Genomic DNA, 23,129 nt, shown 5'->3' with positions numbered 1-23,129 from the left:
CTCCATGTTTGCATGTGATTTTTGTCATGTACAATCCTGTATCTTTCATGTTTTGTTTCGGTAAATCCCTGCTGATGTTTAGGGTATACACATACAACTGTCTGTTTCGTTTTTTTTCCTCTATTTCCCACTCCAAACTGACCAATATGCACCTACTACATTTGAACATTTGAGTTTCTATTCTGAGCTTTGGAGGCTCGTATCTCCGTGACAGCTTGGACGATTTGAGTGATTGACACCACCAAAACGAGATTGACAGCACTGTAAGCCAATCAGAGTCAGCAGAACGTGTTGTGGGGAGATGTTGGCTGCTGTGAGTGGTCATTGTTTTTGTTCCCAAGGAACAAGTTTTTCTGCCCAGACTCATTTGAATGATGGACTACATCCGGTAATACAGGAATGCAGCGTGAATCAACAGCAGCAACAAGGTAAAAGAGATATTACGAATATATTTTGGCAAAACGATTTCTGTTGTTGTTGTTCTTTGGGCTGTAGCTCTCTGATGGTTTGTGGTAGAGTGATTTGGTAGTGATTTGCATATGTGTGGACACAGTGGAGTCTCAGCTTTCATTTGAGATGAACGGCGTGTGTTTTGAGTAAAATGTGGTCAAGTTAGAGCCCGAAATATACCGAGTGGGTTGGGATATCGCTGCTGTATGGAGTTGGGTTTGTTGTTGTTTATTTAGTTGTTGTTTGAGCTGTGTTTGGGGCATGTAAAAAGGGTTTTTACAGCTGTGTAGCCGAGGTTCTGCTGTTTAATTTGATGTGCAACATCACTATATTCTTCCTGATCTGTGCATTGTTTCACATTGTGCTTGCAAAGTCGCTCTCAAAGTCCCCCAACTGGGGGACTTTCAGGTTTAACAAGTTTTAAAGTAAAGTATTTAGTAAGTATTTAAACTTGTGCTCTGACAGTGAGCTTTATAATACCTTTTGAGAAAAACACATTACCAAGTTAACAGAACAGAAAACTTCCTTTATTCTCAACAACACAGACGCTGATTTCATAAAACACGTCAACAAAACAAAGTGGCACATAAACACATTTTAATAAATCCAATCAATATAAAGAAGAAACAAAATCAACAAAACAAATCAATAAAAGAAAATATACTGGCAGTTCACATTAAAGCAGATGATCCCAAAAGCTTCAAAAACACATGGACAAAACAGAAACAAGATATCAAAAAATATTACAATAACAAATCCATTATTTTGGGGGGAAAAAACCACGACATTCAAGAAAACAAATTACTATCACAATAATTAATGAATATTATTGATATGTTACTGATCACTTGTCAGGTAAGGTACTTATTGTTTTCTATTTTGGTCGTATTTTCAACATTGAATGTCGAGCACACAATTTGCATTTTCATTTAAGAACTTTAAGTTTTGATAACACTGGTGTATTTATCCAGGTGGTGTGTAGGAGTACTAAATGTCCCCACTTACACCTGTTTTATGACGTGTGATAACCACACTGTTTGAAAATGTAGATTTATTTGATGTGCTTTGTTGCAGTGAATATTTATTATGATATACTGTGAAATTTTACTTCCTGCTAAAGGTAAGTTCATTTCATTCTGAAATGCTGAGACACGTGCTGCCTTCACTTGCAGCTGGCTTGGTCGTATTTTCAACATTTTCATTTGAGATGTCCAAGTAACAATGGTAATAGTCATTCATGTCATTGCAGTCAGTGTTTGACAGGGGACCTTTACTTAGTCCATTACATGGTCAGTAAGAGTGAGAGGGTCTGGCTCACAGTCAGAGTTTGTGAGGTCCATACTGTTCTGATTTGGACAGTCCTCACTGGTCCCAGCAAAACGCAGAAATATTTTTTGTATTCGTTCATTCTGAATGCACAGTGCACCCCCGCGTCTTAAGTACTGTGTTGGCGCCCTGTTTACATCAGCAATACAGGTCCAATGCTTATTTTGATCTTTAGCTACACACCACTTTGAATGATCACGTGTGGAGTTCCAGTCACCCAAATCAGTTCTTACAGTTTCAGTTTTTAGCACTTCATGCATTCCTGTTACACAGTAGGAGCTAGAACAGTTTCGCTGGCAGCCCCAGGTCTGAACATGCAGATCACTTTTGACTCCTTGTGCAATAGTGACGTAAAGATCTCCAACTGCAAGAAGAAGAAACCAGGAGCCATGTTATACAGTGCCCTAACTGGATACGGTGCGAGCGAGGGTCAGCTACTATCGGTTTGATTGCATTGTTTTGTACTGGACTGTCCTAACAGCCCGCAGAGATGCAGCGCTATGTGAAACCTTTGTGTGACAAAGGTCTGAGAGTGTGTGGCACATGTGTAGGAGTACAGAAGTTCTACAGTTGAGAAAGTGTAGTGCCAAAGGACAGGGCTGCCTGACAGGTTGAAGCGGTGAACGTATTGTAAACATGGCGTCCACTTGGACTGATCATGATTGTTAAAAGTGGCTAAAATGCTGTTCTGCTGCTGCCCCCATCCACAGCTGCACATTGCTGAGCTTCTGTGGAGGTACTGTCACTGCTTCTCCAAACAGGTAGCACGCCAGCTGCCATCTACTCTATGAAGTACACTGACTATGAATATTTACCTCATACAGCCCAACTTCAAAAAACTCCAAACTATACCGTTAAAAGATGCCACAGATTTGGCCAGCCTGAGACGTAAAGGTTGGAGTCACAGATTATAAGTAATGATGCTAATATCTGATGTTAAACATTTAACCTCTATATATGACCATAAGGTCACGTTAAAGCGTAGTAATATATTTAACTTTGCTTAGCAACATTTTATCTACTACATTAGGTGATTATATCGAACATGCAGACATCTTACCTTCTGGCTGTTTGTTGCGTTGTTTAGCAATGCTATAAAAGTCATGACCTCCATATGATCTCAGCGTCTGGAATTTATTTAGTGGGGGAAGTTTGTCCCGGTTAGCAGCATCCCTAAGTTCTTTATGAAAGTCTCCTGGAATGTCATGTTCAAATGGGAAAGCTCTGATGTACTGCAGATGATGACCTGATAATCGTAGATGACACATTTACAGTAACATGCAGGTGAACCACTAAAGCCCAGTTCAGACACAAGATTTACAATGAGATAAAAGTTGCCGATAAGTTGCAGTGGTGTGAACTCTGAACTCTCCTGTCTGAGCTCGACTCAAGCCGGCTGATGGTGTCACCTGCAACTCAGCTTGTCAAGTTTCCAGGGGCTGGCTTTAAAATGTAAGGCACGTCACCTGTTTCAACAGCCAATCAGCTTGTGACAAGATCAGCTGGTCAAGTCAGTTACAAAATCGCACGCGATAATCCATCGTTTTATCTCGTGTAGTGTGTTATAGTAGACGACAACCGACACTACGCCTGGGACGTCCTGACAGACAGTCTAACATGTTTGATTTCCTTTTTGTCTTCCACGACTTCTCCCGTCACAGCCGTCACTTTGACCAATAGGAACACAGAGCGATCTGTTGCCATGGAAACTGTAGGACAACAACAGCCCAGCCTTTTAGATATTTCCTGTAGGGACGTTAGCACACAGAGTAAAAAGGAAACAGCAGAGGCACTTTATCAACCCGCTGAGTACTGCCATTAGCATCAAGCTAGCAAAGAATGTTCTTTCTTCATGATGGAGGATATAAAGGAATCAAACTCACGGATAGTGTCTGGGCCTTTACTCAGCACAGCTGCTGAGGCTACCAGCTGCATCTCAAACACACACCACCATTTATCACTCTGGTTTTAGTTTGAATCAAACTCAACACTTCCTGTTTCTGTTTCAGATTAAAAGCCCCTCATCATTTCAGCTGAGAGAATCTCTTCATTTTCTAAAAAGGCTTTTATCGTGAAACATTTGCAGAACTTCCTGTGGAGGATTCAGTGACTGTCATAGTTTGCATGCGGTACTTCAAATGTAGCTCCGCCCATCTGGTGGCGTTTTTTTTTTTTTTTTTTATGTTACTACAGTAACAGATCAGTTGGGACATGAGCAGACACAGTGACTGAGATAACAGTAATAATAATAAAAACAGGGCAAGAATGATGACCATGAAAGATGACCGAAAATGATCGGTCGTGGACCAGCGTGTAGTCTGTCATGTCAGCGGGACAAGCATAATTTTATGACTCCATAATCGACTCATCTGACACTGACTGTCAGAATGGACACAAATGTTGTGTAGTGTGAATCCAGCATTAGCTGAGCCTGAGTCCGTCTCATTTACATCCTGGCGGCTGTTGACATGTATGTTGGTCTCCGTCCTCACAGTGTGTGGGTGTCAGACAGTGGGTCGATGCTGTTGCTCACTGTACGTGTGCATGTCACACACATGTACTCATTGACTGATTAATGGTCATTGAGATTATTGTGGCATATATGTCATGACTACCATCCATCTGAAGCTCATCACAAATGTAACTGTCGCCAGTGTCTCACTGTCGCTATCCTCAATCAGATTTTAGCAAACAAATTGCATTCAGCTACACAATAAGCTTGAACAGTTGGGCGTTACTTCAGAGGTACAAAGAGCCGTTGCTATTGAAACAAAACACCGTCTCATTGAGTTGCATTAGTGTCGGCTGGCAGGTTTTCAAAACGTTGCAGAACGGCGCATTGCAAGTAGGTGCAGGTTTAAACTGGTCTTGTTGGGAATCTTTTGTCTGAACTGGACTCAAGGCTTTAATCTTCACATTCGAGGTGTATTTTAACTGAGCTCATTACCTATGGTGCTGAACTTGTCATAGCTGAATGTTACACAAATAAACGTCTGAGCATTCCTCGCTCCACTGTCAGGCCAGAAATGATTGGGATCTCTTCTGAAAGGGAACTGTGGTGTGCTGTGCAAGAGCCAGACTCCAGTGCCGGTTTTGTCCACCATCAGAACCCCTGAGGAAAATGAACAGTTAGACAGCACCTCATAAAATGGCTTTCCGAAACACTTTACTATTTGCACTTATTCACCAAAGGTTGGAGCCCCAAGTGCAGTTTGGGGATCCATGTCCTCTTCTAGGACACTTTAACATGTGGACAGCAGTAGCTGGGGATCAAACCACCTCCTGAGCCACAGCTGCCTCCAGGTCATCTGAAGCAGCGGCTTACTATTTTCAAGCTTCCCATAAATAGTAGAAGATATGTTCTCTGTAAGAAGATGGTATTTACCTTTACTGTGGCCAAACACTGCGTCAGCATTACATCCTGGAGGTTGATCGCTATAGCTGATGAACCCAAAGTTCTGCGGCTACAAACAGAAGACAGAACAGAGAAGAAACAAAGATTAATAATGTATTTTATAAGTACAGAGAATCCTTCCGTACATGTGCAACCACAACATACTGTAAATAATCACCTGCTTCTCTCATCATACATAAACACTGCATTACATTTATTTAGCTGAAACTTTCACTTTAAAGTGATTTACAATAAGTGCATTTAGTCCCGTGGGTGCTACTCCAAAAAGTGCAAGAATCATGCAAATTCATCCGCCTCATCAGATATGCTATGTGCTGAACTGAACAAACTAAAGTGCAAACTGTCATGCTAGTGCGTGTTGTAAGTACATTTCTGTAAACTTTAGCAATAGCATTTTCAGTACATTTTTGTCCTTGATATTATATAGTAGAGAGGCAGGCAGGAAACGTGGGGTGAGAGAGAGGAGGCTGACATAATATTAAATCTGATTGCATTTATTTAGGTTACTATTGTATTAAGAATATAGAATGTAGCAGATACTTACAAAAGGTGACCTTTATATTACATCATTTCCCTCAGTCAGCGACTCGCAATATCAGAGACTGCCAATGTACAGAGCCCAGAATTTTGTCCAGTGTGTTAAGATACAGTGCTAATGCTTTCATGAGGCACACTGAGTGCGTTTATATGGACAGTTTAATTCCCTTTTCATTCAGAATGAAAGTTCATTCCTATTAAAAGTGATCTAATTCAGAATGAAAATGGCCAATGTGATTGAAAATTCAATCCGATGTAAGGGGCTGGAATATTCCGTTTCTAATTCCGAATGAAAGAATTTCTCACACTTGTATACACTCATTCCTCTTTAAATTCATTCCGGTCTTTCTGCGCATGCTCGTTTCCTTGCCCTTCTGGCGCCATGACGTATATAGCGTGCATAGCAACAGGCTCAGATAGAGCAGTCGGACTTGTTGCAGTCACCGGTTTCCATTCTCCACAGCACGGTCTTCTACCTCCCTTCTTCGACCTTCTGCCTCCCTTCTCCTCCTCAACAGACGAAGCATTAGCAGAACAAGGTTGTTGTCGTACTGCTGCTTCAAGAATATAAGCAAAACACGCCCGAAAAAGGCACTAAGAACGGCGGCGTCAAGCATCTTGTTATCTGGAGCGAGGACTACAGTGTTTTCTTCTGGTAAACGTAAACAGGTAACATCCGCCCCGCCCCCTATCCAATCAGAAACCTTCCCTGCCCCAAACCTTGTGCGGACCCGAATAAAGGCGATTAAACTGATCTCTGTGTAAACCCTCATTCAGAATGAATATTTCCCATGTAAACTACCTGGAAAGACTTTAATTCAGAATGATTTCATTCAGATTTATTTCATTCCGAATGAGAAGCCGTCATGTAACCACACCCAGTGAGTGTGTTTACATGGACGTGAAGAACCTGTTCATCATCAGGTTTGTGGAGTATTCAGTTTATGTGTTTGAGCTTGTAAAATCCATATCCCCTTTTCATAAACACCGTATTCTGCTTATGAGAAACCTGACTATGATACCTGGAATAAAAAAGAAAACCCGAGCACTGTTGCATGAATAGACCTTATCCCTTTTATTGGGAGCCAACAAATACCTGCCAGGCGTCAGGCGGCTTCAGCCAAGTGACGTAGCAGAAATACAAGCTACACTGGTGGCAACAGCTTTTCACTTCTGAAGAGATGATGAAACACAGTTTGTCTTTTGGTAATGACAGAAGCTGCTTATGTTCTGCCACTGCTCCCCTGCACTACGCATTGGTAGTGACAGCGGCAGCCTGACATCGGTCAAAGTGGAGGAAAGTGTTGTAAGAGTTGAGTGTTCAGTGTTTGTGTGTGTGCACGGTTGAGAGAGGAAAAAAAAAAAAGTGCCTGTGCAGATAGACTGCAGTCATCTGTAACCACGTTACTAGTACTTTTCGTGTAACCTGATATCTCTGCGCTCGTGTAAACACCATACCCTGTATTTGATCATAACCAGGATAAGCCTCATAAATTGATGTCCATGTGAACACACTCAACAACTCACACTCACTGTTTTTCTCAGAGATTATAACATATTGGTGGTACCAGCCCATGACCAGAACATTGATTCTCACCATTGACCTGATTGGAGTGAAGAGGGGCCGCAGGGTGTTTGCCAGGATGCCGTTCGGATCTTTGATGCTCTTATAGTTAGGCATTGAGGGTACCATCTTTGTCATTTCAGTTGAGTCAATGTAAAGATACTCCAAACCAGTTCGAGACGATTTCTTTGCGGGAGCCTTGTAAATGATGTACCTGACGATAAACAACAGAACAGCAACATGAACTGAGAAGAAGCAAACTCAGAGAGGGAAATATTAACCAGATTTCACAGACCTATCAAATACACCTGTTTGTTACATCAGAGTACTGACAGAAGTGCCTTTTGAAGGATTTGGCTAGAAGGTTTACTAAAAGTCAAGTGTTGCCTCACCAGTCCACAATCCCATTGTTGTTGTCTCTGCAGGTCACAGTGCCCTCAGACCTCCAGCAGAGCAGACTCACAGTCAGGACAAACCTCCACATCTCCCTGAAACACAGTAACACACACAGCAGCACATTAGCTTGGTTCATGTGAGCACCTTTCAGACATACACTTCCCTTTGTCAATGTGCTAATTTTGCGTTAGCCTTATATTTGACCCGGAATAAAAATCTCTACAGCAATATCAAAAAATTTTGTGGATCGACGTCCAGAAGAGCGTAAGTTGTTCAAAGTAGGTTTAAAGGCAAACTCTGACCATTTTAAAATCGATCCATGTTTGTCCTGACATGTTTACACAAAAATAATCTGCTGAAAACGGAAGTGTTTCTCTTTCCCATTTTCCGTGTTCAGACGACAACATTTTGATAACAGTCACCGTGCACACGGATCTGCAAAAACAACTAAAAATGCTGTAGTACCAGTCCAGCAGTTGGCGGTGTAACTTTGTAACAAAGGAACATGTGCCTGTGCACGTACGCTTCCTTTTACAGAGGGGTGAGGCATAAACAAATAAAATGGCTCACACACAAACACTGACTCTAAGTGACCCTGAACTTCAAAGCAAGTACATTTCAAGAAAATGATGACTGGAAGTTATGCCAATCGAAATACTTCAACATGGTTTGTTTAGAGCAGTATCCAACAAACACAGCACCTAAGTTCCTGCATGAAAAAGACTCAGCCAAAAGCCATCTGAGGAGAGGTGTGGTTTTAATATTCTTCAAGTTGTGTGAGGAAATATGGGGTGGGTCACCTGCACCATAGAAGCTGGCATCAAAACAGTTAATATGCAGATCAGCGTGGAAGACTGCCTGGCCTCCAGCATGCATTGTTAGACTCCCACTTTGGATTTTAAGTTCAAATGAAGAGTCTGTTAGATGCTGGAGGTTGTTAAGAGCTGATAGGAAATGCGTCAAGAACATTTGTTCATTGCTGTTAAGCATGATGTATTTGATGCTGTATGCTACAGCAGCACAGGTGCATTCACTCAGAGGCCATTGTTTTTAAATGTATAAATTCTACCTTAACATAGTTTGTGAAACTTGAAAATAATTCCATAACAGATAACTTTATGACAAAACAGTCGTAGGCCACTGGATTGTATTTTATTGGACTAAATGTCTGCCTAGTCGAGGAGCCTTGCATGTTGTCCTCTATGTACCTACTGTATGTGGTGGAATGTGTTGCTCGTAAGTATTGCTCCATCTTCAACAAACCTATTTTTGCTCTGCTTTTTTAAGGCAGAGCTCAACAGCCACAGAGGAGACAGACTAAAGAGAAAAATCCAAAGAGATCCAGCTGTGCAGAAGGGCCTTCAGATAAAGAGGAGGATGGTGAACCCTCTGGAGGAGTCAGAGAGGCACGACACAGAGAGGCTAGATAAAATCACAGGCAACATAGCCACCACTACCAACACCATCCAAGAACAACAGCACAAATTGCCTTGGTACAATTGCCTTGACAATTCAGCAACAACCTACTCAGTGTTCAACACCACTTTAGATTATTAGCTTAGACTGTCTGGTATATGAGCTGCTGGGCAATACAACAACTGAAAATGTATTAATGGACCATTAATGTCAAACACTGGGCATTAGAAAGTCAAAGAGATCAATTATCTGTAAAATAGATATAAAATCCATAGGTCAGAGAACTGACAACACTCTTCTTCCTCAGAGTCATCATCACTTACTGTGGGTCTCCAGCAGCACTGCCTCCTCACTGGAAAGGAAAAAGACTTCAGAAATTTAGACCTCTCATTGTGCCAGACGCCAAATATCACAAGAATAAAGCAGCCTTTTTCTCATGGCATCATCATGCTGAAGTCATAATGGAAGATTTCTGTAACAAAAACCCAGGAGTGTCCATTACCTCAGCCAAAATGCATCGGTCGCACGAGGGGATTTGAAATTTGAAATTGCAAAAACAGACGGTTAAACATAGCCAGGTTCCTGCTTTATGTTTTAATCTTCAGCTTCCCTATTTTAACAATTGTAAATATGGCAGTGCCAAATTTCAGCAATGTACAAAACTCATAATTTTTCCAGAGTGAACCTGCAGTGCCAGTATTGCCCGGCTTGAGGGGTTCATCCTCTTAATGACGCATAAAACAATGAATTATTCAGCCAGACTTTTGTAAAGAGAAACAGGCTCATCCTAACCCTCAGAACAAACCAGGTGGAGTGAAGCCACGTACCTTTGAGAAGTAATACAATGTTGCAGAAGTCGTCAGCTTCAGTCTTCAGCTTCAGTCTGGAATAACTTTTGTATTCTTTAATCTGCGCAGTATTTCTGAAACCGTGTGACGTGCAGCGCTCCCAGGACGACTCCTTCACTGAAACCTATTTATCTCTCCTTGTGCCTTTATCTCTCCCCCTCACAAAATGTGCCAATCAACATTCGCTGTCCAACAGGCTCTTCATTCATTTTTTTTAACATCCCCATGAACTTGTTTCCATGAACCCATGAACTTTTTTTTTGGCTAAGGTCAATATTTATCTGAACCTTGTCCCTAACATATCAAAACCAAACTGCAACTAAACTAAACAAACTGAACTAAAGGTTAAACAGCATCCAAACACAAAATGAGGAAATATCAGTAACTTTATATTAATATTTAATATTATAGCCCACAGTCATTTTGATGTATGAATCAAGACCCAATAAAATACTTTGTAGGTACCTAAATGTAGGTACAGTGTCTAATTCTGTTAATTGCACAGTAAGAGTGCTGGCTGCGATACAGCGTTGTTCGTTCTCCCCTTTTTACTCTTGAATTAAAAAGTATTAACAGGATCACAAACCATAATTAAAACTACAACTTACTTTGGCTATTTTGGGACAGACATAAAAGCTGGTCACACTACTACTCTCGAACAACTGTATCTCTGTTGCAGTTTTTGTCAGACTCCAGAAGCCAGTTGCACCAACTGGTCTTAACTAAACCTCATCCCAACTACTAAGTCTGTCTTTGTTAAGACCAGTTTTTAAAATGAACTTCTCGTCGGTTGCACCAACCAGATTTAGCCTAGTCTTAACTATACCTGGTCTGAGTGGTGCACCAGAATGCCCAGCAACTACGGCTATTGCCTAGCAACGCATGAGTTGCGAGGACACATCGTTAACATTCCCTTGCTGCCTTGTGATTGCGTTGCTAAACATTTATCATTTGATGCAACATTATTACGGAGCATTAGAGAAAAATAAATCTGACTTTCACACCTCTTACACACTGTAGTATCACAGCTGCAAACATGGCACCCACAGGCCTGTATCCTCATCTCTGGAGACTTTAATCATGCTGCTCTGTCTCACACTCTCCCCACCTTCACCCAGTATGATAAGTGCTCCGCCAGAGACAATAAAACATTAAATCTGCTTTATGCAAACACAAAGGATGCATACAGCTTCTCCCTGCTCCCCCAGCTTGGTCGCTCAGATCACAACCCAGTGTATTTATTGCCTATCTGTACACCTATGGTGCCTAAACAACCCTCAACCAAAAGGACTGTGAGGAGATGGTCTGAGGAGCTGAGGCGTTGCAGGTGAGACTTTATCTTGAAACCACCGACTGGGGAGTACTGTGCAGGCCACATGGGGAAGACACTGACAGTTTAACTCACCACATCATGGACTATATAGACTTAACCTCTGTGTAGAGAACACTGTGCCTTTTAAGAAGGTATGATGTTTCTCCGGTAATAAACCCTGGGTGACCACTGAGCTAAAATCCTTGCTGAATGAAGAGAAGAGGAGTTTTAGATCTGGGGACAAAGAGGAGCTGAGGAGGGTACAAAAGGAACTGAAAACGAAAATACGAAAGGTAAGAACAACTGTAGGAAAAAGATGGAAGAGTAATTCAAACAAAACAATGCAAGAGAGGGATGGAGAGGACTAAAAAATATCTCAGGCCGTGGCAAAGGCAGCAGGAGGGGTTGAGAATCTGGAGACCAGGGGCCTCATGTACAAAGGATGCGTACGCACAAAAACGTGGCGTACGTCCTTTTCCACGCAAAGTTAAAATCTGTCAAGAGTGAAATGACCGTGGAAATGTGCGCTGCCTCACGCCAACTTCATGGCTGGCGTACGCATGTTTCTACAGCTGTTGATCCTTTGGCGACACTTAGAGGTGATGCTGGGAAACTGTTATAATAAATACACGTGAAAACAATTAGTCCTCAGAGTGATGTGCACATGAGAGACACATCAGCAATTAACACTGATGAACAATTAACACACCCACGTGTCTGCAATTAGATGAGTGGATATAAAAGCTTGCCCAAAGTGGTGACAAAAATACCGTTAACAACAACGGCTGTTTTAGCAGTATTTGCCGCATTGGTTCCCGAGGGCAGTCCTCCTGGAACTGTGCGCAGAGCTGCGGCCGACCTTGGAGCGCGATAAGAAGAGCAGCCATGCGCTGCCTGTATCCATACAGGTGCTGACCACACCGGGGCTCCTAGCAACACGGGCATTCCAGAGGGAGCTGGCCGACGATCGGGACTGTGCCAGTCGACCCTGAGCCGAGCCATGCCAGCTGTGTGGGACGGAATTATGCGCATGTCAGCCAGGTATATCAAATTCCCATATGCAGCTGAACAGGCCAACATTAAAGCGCAATTTGCAGCGAGAGCCGGTTTTCCTAATGTTACCGGAGCTATCGACTGCACACACATTATAAAAGCGCCATCGCAGGATGAATTTGTTTTTGTTTCGATCAATGTACAGATCATATGTGATGCGCAAATGCAATTAACCAACATTGTGGCGAGGTGGCCTGGTTCAACGCACGATTCACTGCCTACATTCTGAGTAACAGCATGGTTGGGAACAAGCTACAGGCTGGCACTGTGCGTGATGGGTGGCTTCTTGGTGAGTAAATAATTTATTCGTTTAATTGTCCTAATATTAATCCTCCTGATGCGCACTGAGCATGTGCGCCCCCAAATAGTATCCTGTCTTCACGGCATCAGTACTAGTCAGTGGTTAAATGTAGTGATTTGCTGTTTGTTGCTGGTTAAACTGCAGCTTCAGAGCTTTCGAACAAGCCCCTGATTGTCTCTGTGTGTAAAGTACTCATATCAATAAACCCGTGCGTAAAGTGTGACATTTCTTAATCAGCCTCACCTTTTCCCCGGCGCACTTCTGCATTCATTTACAACAATAGTGTGTAATCCCTGTAAGTGGTGTATAAAATTAACAAATGGAAAATGTAAATCCAGTTCACATAATTATTTGTCTGCTTTCAACTGACCCCAGGCGACTCTCTGTTCTAACGGGGTGAGCTCCTCCTCTCCTGTCCCCCCGCCTGTTTTGGCCACACTTTGGCGGTGGGCAGCCCTCCTCTGCTTCACTTCCACCTTAATGTCGGACCACTTCTTTTTTAATTCTGCGTGTGCACGCTTTTCTGTCCCCACAGCACTGACAGCCTCACACACACTCTCCCACTCACTCCTCTTGCGTTTTGTTTTGATGCCGGAGGACAGTGTGCCAAAAAGTACATCTTTACGCGCCTCCACTTAAGTGCGCAGCGTTTCCAATTCGCATTCTGTGAAGATTTTCTTTTTTTCCCGTCTTATTCATTATTTTGTTTTAATTTTCTGATCGTGCAGAGAGGGGAATCTCAGGTGCAGGGTTCATTTGAATATGATTTGCATATTTAAATAGGGGCGTGGACGGGGAGGGGTCGGGTACTCCAACGCTGCGCTCAATTCCACGTTGATTGGGATGTACAAAAAAAATGTACTTGGATTCATGCATACACACAGATTCATACATCTGGATATTTTTGTGCGTACGACGTTTTCTGGATTTAAGCGTACGCCGTGTTTCAGTAGGAAACCCACGCAAGTCTTTGTACATGAGGCCCCAGAAATGGACAAATGAAATGAATTTGTTTTTTTGTGCATTGACAGCAGTAGTATTAAAGAGGAAGGACCACATCAGCCTCTGCTGCTTGATGTGCTGCTGCTGACCAGCTAATTAGCTTATTATCTTGCTTGATAATGGACAGCAGTGGCAGTTCGACATTTGTTTGGTCGCTTGTTCAACAAGCTGACGTGTGTTTATGTTTGTATGTTGGCGAGATGAAAAGGAGACTTGCAGGAAAGCTAATGAGGGTTGCTGTTAAACTTATGTGGCTCTTGTGTATCAGGCTGGTGATATATAGAGACAGTTGAGATTTTGACTTAGCGCCTGCTTCTTACAAGGTGTAAAAGTTACAGCTGGTCTTAGCAAGAAGAAGGATCTAGTCTATACGATGCAAGTGGACAAACTAAGGTTGGACTTAGGATGCCAATACACGACCTGCTTATCTTAAGAGCAGGCGCAGGCCCTGTTGGTGCAACCGGCCCCAGATTTTCTGCTGAGGCAACCTTTCCTAAAAACTGCCATGAGCAAAGGGTAAAGTCATTTAAACTCATTGATGTTTCTCCAGCACATACTGTAGTAACAGCACCAACACTGGAGTCAATACAGCTAATTGTCTACGAAGTGGACAAGCCAGCTTTTAAGAGCTCTTGTAAGTATGTTGCTATACTCCATAAATTATTGATAAGTACCTCATTATTCCAAGATTCAAAAACTTTATTTTTTATCTTTCTACCCCAAAACTGCATTAATGTACCCTCGCCATGGTGAGACTCCTGTTGTCATTCTTGGGATCGTATCCAAAATGTTTTATATATTCTTTAATAACTCGTCAAGTTTCAAGATTTTCCAGCTCTCTGTGACGCTGTAGTTTTGACATCATATTGTAACTGTGACGTGCCATAATTACTTTGTAGGTTTGATAATAAGGCATTTTTAGACTAAGATTCACATTTGAACCTGATCAGATCGGATGTTATTGCTTGTTTATTAGATTTTTACCAATCATCACCCAAACTGAGGCATTTCTCAACTGAAACATGTATCTTATCTTTATACCTTTCTTCCTCCATCTCTGAGTCTGTTGCACATTCATGTGTTCACTTCTCAACTCCATCTGGTCCTCAGTTTCCAGAGCCATTTTTGTCTTTAATGGTCTTTACCTCTGTTACTGTTTGTTTGTTTGTCGCAGGATTTGTTATAAACTCCTTTTTGGTGCTCTTAAATTATTCTAAAAAAATCCAGACCAACCTATCATCAGTCAGCCAGGTGGAGGAGGTGGCCAGAGGGTGGAGCTTTGTGTCACATGACTTCTCAGAAAGTATTTGGCATCGAGAGCGCTTTCCTTTTGTTTGATTTAGGAGAAATTTGGTCCAAACATTTACTGTAAAAGAGGGATGATGACACTTGAACTTGATTGTTGACACTGAACTTGCCCCTCAGACTGGATGTTCACACACAGAGACTCTTTGACTGTGTGTCAAGTTGAACATTGTGTTTTGGTTGAGTGTAGAGACTTAGACCATGGGAAGTATGTGATGCCACTTCCCAAACCCAATAACACCTGTACTCGTACTCCATACCATGGAAATGTAATTGAAACCAGATTCTATGTGGATCTTTAAACCTTTGACCTGACAAATGTCAACTGAGATCACCACCACACAACATAATAATGTTGTTGTAAGCTACTGTCATTACCTGCATCTCTCTCTCTCTCTCTCTCTCTCTCTCTCTCTCTGTCTCATTGTGTCATGTGGATTACTGTTAATTTATCATGCTGATCTGTTCTGTACGACATCTATTGCACGTCTGTCCGTCCTGGAAGAGGGATCCCTCCTCAGTTGCTCTTCCTGAGGTTTCTACCGTTTTTCCCCGTTAAAGGGTTTTTTGGGGAGTTTTTCCTGATCAGCTGTGAGGGTCATAAGGACAGAGGGATGTCGTATGCTGTAAAGCCCTGTGAGGCAAATTGTGATTTGTGATATTGGGCTTTATAAATAAAACTGATTGATTGATTGAAGTCTGCTCACTGTCGCTGTACCCTGGAGGACATGTGGAAGTGCAAATTAAATGAAAATTTGGTATTTGTCATGACTGATTTTTTTAAAATTTTATTTAATGTGGTTTTCTAAATGTTACTTGTGGCGGTACACATTGTGACAGCACACTGAGTTTACTTTTTATCTAAAAAGACAGAAATATAATTCCTCTGTTTTCAGAATCAGATCTGGACGTGCTTGACCAGAACAAATGTTCTGCTTCAGAGGAATCTCTTCTGAGGCCTCAAGTGGTCTGAGCAACTAAAAAAGCTCTGTAAGTAGATGGAATTAAAGTGTTTTTCTTTGAGTTACATATGCTGTGTGGTTTCAGGTGTATATAACTGAGTTTAGATTGTTTCCTGGCCAATGCACATTAACATTTCCTGGCCAACTGAAGTATAATTAGTCATTATGATTCAAGTCTCAGTAGTTTCAGCAATTATCACAGTTGCATTAGAGTCATTTTCAACTGAAGCAGCTGCTTTGTGTCTTGTATTAAGGCTAACAGAGAGCAGAAAAGCTCTAAGATACAGACAGCTAAAGGCAACACACTGATCATTGTCAGGTGTGTGTATTGATTAAATTTCTACTTTATTCACAGGACTATTGACACCTCATCAATTCATAAAGACATCAATCAATCAATCAATCAATCAATCAATCAATTTTATTTATAAAGCCCAATATCACAAATCACAATTTGCCTCACAGGGCTTTACAGCATACGACATCCCTCTGTCCTTATGACCCTCAACCCCAAAGTCCTGCTCCTTTCAGGATCTCCTTCCATCTACCAGCTGAAACCAAGAAAAGAGAGTACTGGAACTCCGAAAAAAACGACTCTTGGTGGAAAAAACTCCAAACAAGAAATATAAAACCATCTTGCTTGTGGGTGAAACAGGAGCAGAACATGGAGAAGAAGATTGTTGTCTTCTTCAGATGGTCTGACTCCTGAAAATGTTCTATGAGCTCCAGAAGACGCAAAAATCAAATGTGCCAAAGATGAAGAGAATCGGCCTCTTCATTTTATGTTCAATAACCGCCAGAGCACAGAGAGAACAACAGAAAAATAAGGTCGCTTTACAAAGTGTGTGGGATGTAACAATGAAAGGAATGAGTCAATTCACTGATTTCCTGAGAAAAACTGAACCTCAAAACCTGGAGAAAAGCATCGAAGTGTTGAGGGCACAAATCAGACTGACAGCCTGCTTCCACAACCTGCAGGAGAGGATCAAGCTGACTGAACTAAAACAGAGAGAAATCCATCAGACTCAGGAAGCTCTGAAGAAATATGAACGAGAGATGGAGGAGAATGAGAAGACTTTACAAAAGACTCCACAAGATGTGAAAGAGATGTATGAACAGGATAAAGCAGACAGTAAGAAGACATCAAGTCTTTTGGAAGATCTAAAAAGGAAAATGGAAGAACTTCAGAGAGAAACGGATCAGTTCCTGGAAGAGTCCTTCAATCATATCATCAAACTGGAGCAGAATGCCCTGAAAGTTAATGCAGTGTCCACTCATGTCCACTTGGACCTCCTGATTGAGAAGATGAAGGAGAAAGGAGACACAGAGAAGGTCCAGAAACTGGAAGAGATTAAAAGACGAATGGATGAAGATGAAGGAACCAGATCAGTGTGGCGCTACATGTCTGGTAAACTGACAGCAGCTGGTGAAGCAGAGAAAGAAAAGAAGTAGTTGATCAGCGTCAGACTGTGAGCAGCAGACATTCAAGAGACAACGACAGCGAAGAGAAACGGCCAACAAATAATAACCTTCCATCCTGCAGAGTGAACCTTAAAGTGTAAAGTTGATGTAATAACTTCATCAGAAAATGAAAATGTAATCAGCTTTTAAATGTAACTGTGCCCTTCATGGAAACAGCGCCCTCTGTGGTTTATAATGTTTCTGTTTGTTCTTGTAGTTTCATGTTTAATGACCAACAGTCACTTCACTGTACACATTACTGACCAGTCTGAACAGCAGCTCTGGTTTGAAATGGAGTGAGGACGCCCCCTGCTGGTTAATGCTGAGTACAACAGCTCCCTCCCTCCTCTATATCCTCCTGAGACCTCAGCTTTTGTTTGCTATGCATTTTCAATTTCTCTGAGCTATTTGGGAATGTAGGACCTGATCACTGTTAAACACTACGCATTGTCTTTGAACAGCCAGTAGATGTGTCCTCACACGGGGACGATGGGCTGATCTTTAATAGTCACAAGTGTGTCATAAATTATAAAACTGTTTCAATTATTTCAGCACCTGAACGTCGTTGTGCAAAAACAAAACAAAAAGTTCAAATGTCCTCAAACAAAACAGTATTTTAGTCCAAATGTCCTCAAACGAGTTCTACATAATTAACAGCATTTACTTTGTTAATGTTGCTGAAATTGGTCAAATTTGTTGCCATATCAAACTACAGATGTTATTTAGCACAAATAATTAATGTGATCAGGTTTGTACCTCGTCCACTGTTGTGTCGGGATCACAGGTTGTGACAACAGGTCCAGGTTAAGCAGAATGAAGTATGAGGTGCAGGAAACCCAAAATATGAGGTCCTCATAAGGACGCAGGGTCTCAGGAGGATATCACAAACTAAGGTCACATGGTGTTGGACAGAAATACTTTTATTTATCTGTAGTTTCTTTGTGTTGGTTTATTGTTTCTAATCTTTTTCTCATGTGATTTTTTTAATTGATTCTGATGTCACTCTGATGTACTTTTATATTATTCATACCCCGCAGGCCACGTGGAAATGTTTTGTTCCATTTATTTTGTCCTTTATGTTGTTAACAAGCCATATTGTTAGTGATGTCATATATTGTGTTGTTTTCTGTGAATCCTGAATAAAATCTGTGCTGATGAAGTCAGTTTGTTCAGAGCGTCTTCACTGGACCATCAGCAGGTTTTTGGCTCTGTTGAAGTTTCTGCTGAGCTTTGTTTGTCTTTGTTACTGAAACAGTTTGAGTTCACTGTGAGCAGCAGCTCTGACACAGATTCACTGGACAAACACACACCACCATTAAAACTGATGCTTCATTCAAGTGTCATGAAGACTGTTGGTGATGGTTTCTGTAGTGACCACTAGAGGGAGCCAACACTGCATCACTGTAGGGATGATGTGGCCTGACGAGACTCTGCTCACCTTCAACACACACACACACACACACACACACACACACACACACACACACACACACACACACACACACACACTTGGGCCCTATTTCAGAGAACAGGCTCAATCAGCCCTGAGTGTGTTCAGCCTGAGGTGTGTTTATGGTGAGTACCACAAGTCATCAGCAATGGAGCAGAAGTGACATGATTTTCTCAGGCAGAAAGTTAAAAGCAGAGCCACTTATTTTATTGCAACTGAACTGGAGATTTTAATGACAGCGTAAGAGGTTGGACGTGTCTTTAAAAAGACTGCAGAGCATGTTAAAAGGTAATTAAGTGATGCAATGTGATGTGTTAATGTGTCTAATGAACAGAAAATATAGAGACATTTTTATATATTAACAATTGTCATATGTTTTAATATAATTTGCTGTATCCTCTTATTATCCTCTTATTATGGGATGTTGAGTCCCATCAATGAGCCAGTTACATCTTTGAAGATATGAAAAGTATTCATGAATGACTGCATCATGTATCCACATAAACAGGTCAAAGTGTTTTCAGAGCCAGAGTCTCTCTTCTTCAGCTGGACAGAGCGCTGCCTTGCTGATGTGTTCAGTGTCTCTGATGTTTAAAGAAAACCCACAATGTGTAATATTTGATATATCTGGCTGGAGAAGACTATTCAGATACCTTAAAACTTCAGTTAAATGCCCAGTCCCTCGTACTAGCTCGGTGTGGCTACACATTTTGAGAAATAAAGGCCTGTCTCAATAAGAGGCCTGGTCTGGTTGCCAGCAGTTCATTTTTTTTGTAGGAATAGTAGTCGTACAGTAGCTCTTCTAATGTATAAAGCCAGGCTACATCAAATGTGTCCATTCCTGGATTGCCTTGTAAGTTATTCATATTCCTTTAGTCTGTAAGGGTCCTTAGATGAAAACAATCAAAGGGGTTTTTCCTAAAAAGCTGTGAGGATTGTTTTAACAGGATAAAGTGGTGTTGTGTCGGTCAGGTGCTGTAATCCTGGAGTGCCGTCTCTCTCTCTCTCTCTCTCTCTCTCTCTCTCTCTCTCTCTCTGTCTCAATTCAATAATCTTTATTGGCATGACTGTAGATTAACAATATTGCCAAAGACATTAAAATTTACAAATAAAGTACAATAATAAAAGTAAGTCAGAAAACTATTAAAAAAAGATTAAATATATGATATGTAATACAAAATACACCAATCTACAATACAATACACCAATATATAATATAGGGAAAAAAATGAATAAAGAAAAATGTAGATGGTGAGTTACAAGGACTGTAAATATAGACAGGTGTGTCAGGTGTTGTGATGGTTGTCCCTCAGGCTGTGGCATAACCTGACATATGTTGCTGCTGCTAAGCTGCTGACTCTGTTCTCTCCGAGGATGTGTTGCATTTTAGTTTGATCAGGCAGAGAATCAAAGTAAGTGACTTTATGTTTTATTTTTGAGAGGAAGTCGGCTCTGATGTGTTCATACTTGCTGCAGTGCAACAGGAAGTGTGTCTCTGTCTCCACTTGTCTGTGTGGACAGAGCTCACACAACCTGTCCTCTCTGGGCAGCCAGGTCTGCCTGTGTCTGCCCGTCTCTATGGCCAAGCTGTGGTCACTGAGTCTGTACATGGTCAAAGTCTTCCTCAGTTTCTCATCAGTCACGGTGCTCAGATATTCTGCCACCGTGTACTGTCTATTTAGAGCCAAATAACACTGAAGTTTGCTTTGCGTTTTTGTGGTCGATGTCCAATAGTTAATGTAATGTTCTTTTTGTTTCTCTATAATTTGGTGGGTCCAGATTGTGTGAGGGCTGTGCTGAGGTCTTGTGTTGTTAGAGGAGCTGAGCCTCAGGACCAGCTGGCTGAGGGGGCTCTTCTCCATGTTCTCCTCTCTCTCTCTCTCTCTCTCTCTCTCTCTCTCTCTCTGATGCCCTGTCTGTCGGCGCTAAATCAAATGAATGATTTGTAACTAAGATATTATCTGAAGCTTTACACAAGTAATATTTCCTGGTTCAAATAAACAGGGTGATCTATTTCCTGATCTTTGCTGAGCAGCAGTTTTGTGTGAAAGGAATTAAAGGCCTGTCCCAAATATAGGCCTGTTGAGTTCAGCGATTGAAGCGAATACTAGCGTGGGCTATTAATGGAAGTTTTACAGTTATTGATTTAGTGTGAGGTGAAACAGTGTCTTTAATATAGACACTACTCCAGGAATGATATGACATTCAAACAGGGTCTAAAAACCTTCTCCTTACACAACAGCCTATGAATAATTTCTGCCTCAATGTCCACCACTTTATTCACAAAAGGACACGCCATGTTTCTCCTTCCTGCTACACGCTCAGCCTCAGGCTTCGATGAATCAAACCTGCCAGCCAGCAGGTTTGATTCAGCAGGTAAGTACAAATTGTTCTCAACTAAAAAAAAGTGAGACACTGCCTTCACTTGCAGCTGGTTTGATCATATTTTTAACATTGAATGTTGAGCACAAAATATGCGTTTTCATTTGAGACGTTTAAGTTAGGAGAGCACTGATGCTGAGCAACACCAAAAGAAATAATTTAAAGGTAAGTTCAGCATGAAAAATAAAAAATAGATAAAATCAACCCTTAACAGATTAATAAAACAGAAAATAGGATGACCCTTCACATAAAACCAAATAATCACAAAACAAAACAGAAACAAGTCATTATATAAACATCGCAGGAACAAACTCCACATTTTACAAAGTCCACAAAACACATTCAAAGAAACAATTTGCAATCACATTAATTACTAAATACTATATGTGTATATATATATATATATATATATATATATATATATATATATATATATATATATATATATATATATATATATATACAGTACAGGCCAAAAGTTTGGACACACCTTCTCATTCAATGTGTTTTCTTTATTTTCATGACTATTTACATTGTAGATTCTCACTGAAGGCATCAAAACTATGAATGAACACATGTGGAGTTATGTACTTAACAAAACAAGGTGAAATAACTGAAAACATGTTTTATATTCTAGTTTCTTCAAAATAGCCACCCTTTGCTCTGATTACTGCTTTGCACACTCTTGGCATTCTCTCCATGAGCTTCAAGAGGTAGTCACCTGAAATGGTTTCCACTTCACAGGTGTGCCTTATCAGGGTTAATTAGTGGAATTTCTTGCTTTATCAATGGGGTTGGGACCATCAGTTGTGTTGTGCAGAAGTCAGGTTAATACACAGCCGACAGCCCTATTGGACAACTGTTAAAATTCATATTATGGCAAGAACCAATCAGCTAACTAAAGAAAAACGAGTGGCCATCATTACTTTAAGAAATGAAGGTCAGTCAGTCCGGAAAATTGCAAAAACTTTACATGTGTCCCCAAGTGGAGTCGCAAAAACCATCAAGCGCTACAACGAAACTGGCACACGTGAGGACCGACCCAGGAAAGGAAGACCAAGAGTCACCTCTGCTTCTGAGGATAAGTTCATCCGAGTCACCGGCCTCAGAAATCGCAAGTTAACAGCAGCTCAGATCAGAGACCAGATGAATGCCACACAGAGTTCTAGCAGCAGACCCATCTCTAGAACAACTGTTAAGAGGAGACTGCGCGAATCAGGCCTTCATGGTCAAATAGCTGCTAGGAAACCACTGCTAAGGAGAGGCAACAAGCAGAAGAGATTTGTTTGGGCCAAGAAACACAAGGAATGGACATTAGACCAGTGGAAATCTGTGCTTTGGTCTGATGAGTCCAAATTTGAGATCTTTGGTTCCAACCGCCGTGTCTTTGTGAGACGCAGAAAAGGTGAACGGATGGATTCCACATGCCTGGTTCCCACTGTGAAGCATGGAGGAGGAGGTGTGATGGTGTGGGGGTGTTTTGCTGGTGACACTGTTGGGGATTTATTCAAAATTGAAGGCACACTGAACCAGCATGGCTACCACAGCATCCTGCAGCGACATGCCATCCCATCCGGTTTGCGTTTAGTTGGACGATCATTTATTTTTCAACAGGACAATGACCCCAAACACACCTCCAGGCTGTGTAAGGGCTATTTGACCAAGAAGGAGAGTGATGGAGTGCTGCGGCAGATGACCTGGCCTCCACAGTCACCGGACCTGAACCCAATGGAGATGGTTTGGGGTGAGCTGGACCGCAGAGTGAAGGCAAAGGGGCCAACAAGTGCTAAACACCTCTGGGAACTCCTTCAAGACTGTTGGAAAACCATTTCAGGTGACTACCTCTTGAAGCTCATGGAGAGAATGCCAAGAGTGTGCAAAGCAGTAATCAGAGCAAAGGGTGGCTATTTTGAAGAAACTAGAATATAAAACATGTTTTCAGTTATTTC

At 41.5% G+C, this 23,129-nt stretch overlaps 2 protein-coding genes and 1 long non-coding RNA gene across 5 annotated transcripts in view; 2 read left to right on the top strand and 1 right to left on the bottom strand.

Moving 5' to 3' along the window:
- LOC125905936 (scavenger receptor cysteine-rich type 1 protein M130-like) overlaps positions 1–23,129 on the top strand; it is a 362,554-nt gene that overhangs the window by 304,871 nt on the left and 34,554 nt on the right. The gene's annotated exons all lie outside the window — the stretch shown is intronic.
- On the bottom strand, positions 1,020–10,089 carry LOC125905941 (plancitoxin-1-like). Of its 3 annotated transcripts, none has more exons than XM_049604270.1 (8): positions 9,932–10,089; positions 9,428–9,456; positions 7,685–7,780; positions 7,326–7,506; positions 5,162–5,240; positions 4,724–4,888; positions 2,837–3,022; positions 1,020–2,140 (listed from the first exon to the last, which is right to left on the bottom strand). In XM_049604270.1, exons 3-8 carry the CDS (start codon positions 7,774–7,776, stop codon positions 1,725–1,727), a joined length of 1,119 nt encoding a protein of 372 aa, XP_049460227.1. In that variant the 5' UTR covers positions 7,777–7,780; positions 9,428–9,456; positions 9,932–10,089; the 3' UTR covers positions 1,020–1,724. The 3 variants fall into 3 exon arrangements, with proteins under 3 accessions (XP_049460227.1, XP_049460229.1, XP_049460228.1); XM_049604272.1 differs by lacking the exon at positions 9,932–10,089 and adding an exon at positions 9,607–9,912; XM_049604271.1 differs by lacking the exon at positions 9,428–9,456.
- On the top strand, positions 12,466–16,431 carry LOC125905950 (uncharacterized). The gene is made up of 3 exons (XR_007451722.1): positions 12,466–12,606; positions 15,822–15,915; positions 16,353–16,431. It is a non-coding gene; the product is annotated as an uncharacterized LOC125905950 (long non-coding RNA).

This window comes from Epinephelus fuscoguttatus, linkage group LG18 (genome assembly GCF_011397635.1).
Source record: "Epinephelus fuscoguttatus linkage group LG18, E.fuscoguttatus.final_Chr_v1".
Taxonomy (NCBI): Eukaryota; Metazoa; Chordata; class Actinopteri; order Perciformes; family Serranidae; genus Epinephelus; species Epinephelus fuscoguttatus.
The sequence above is the reverse complement of the archived record's forward strand: the minus strand, read 5'-3'. Positions and strand labels throughout refer to the sequence as shown.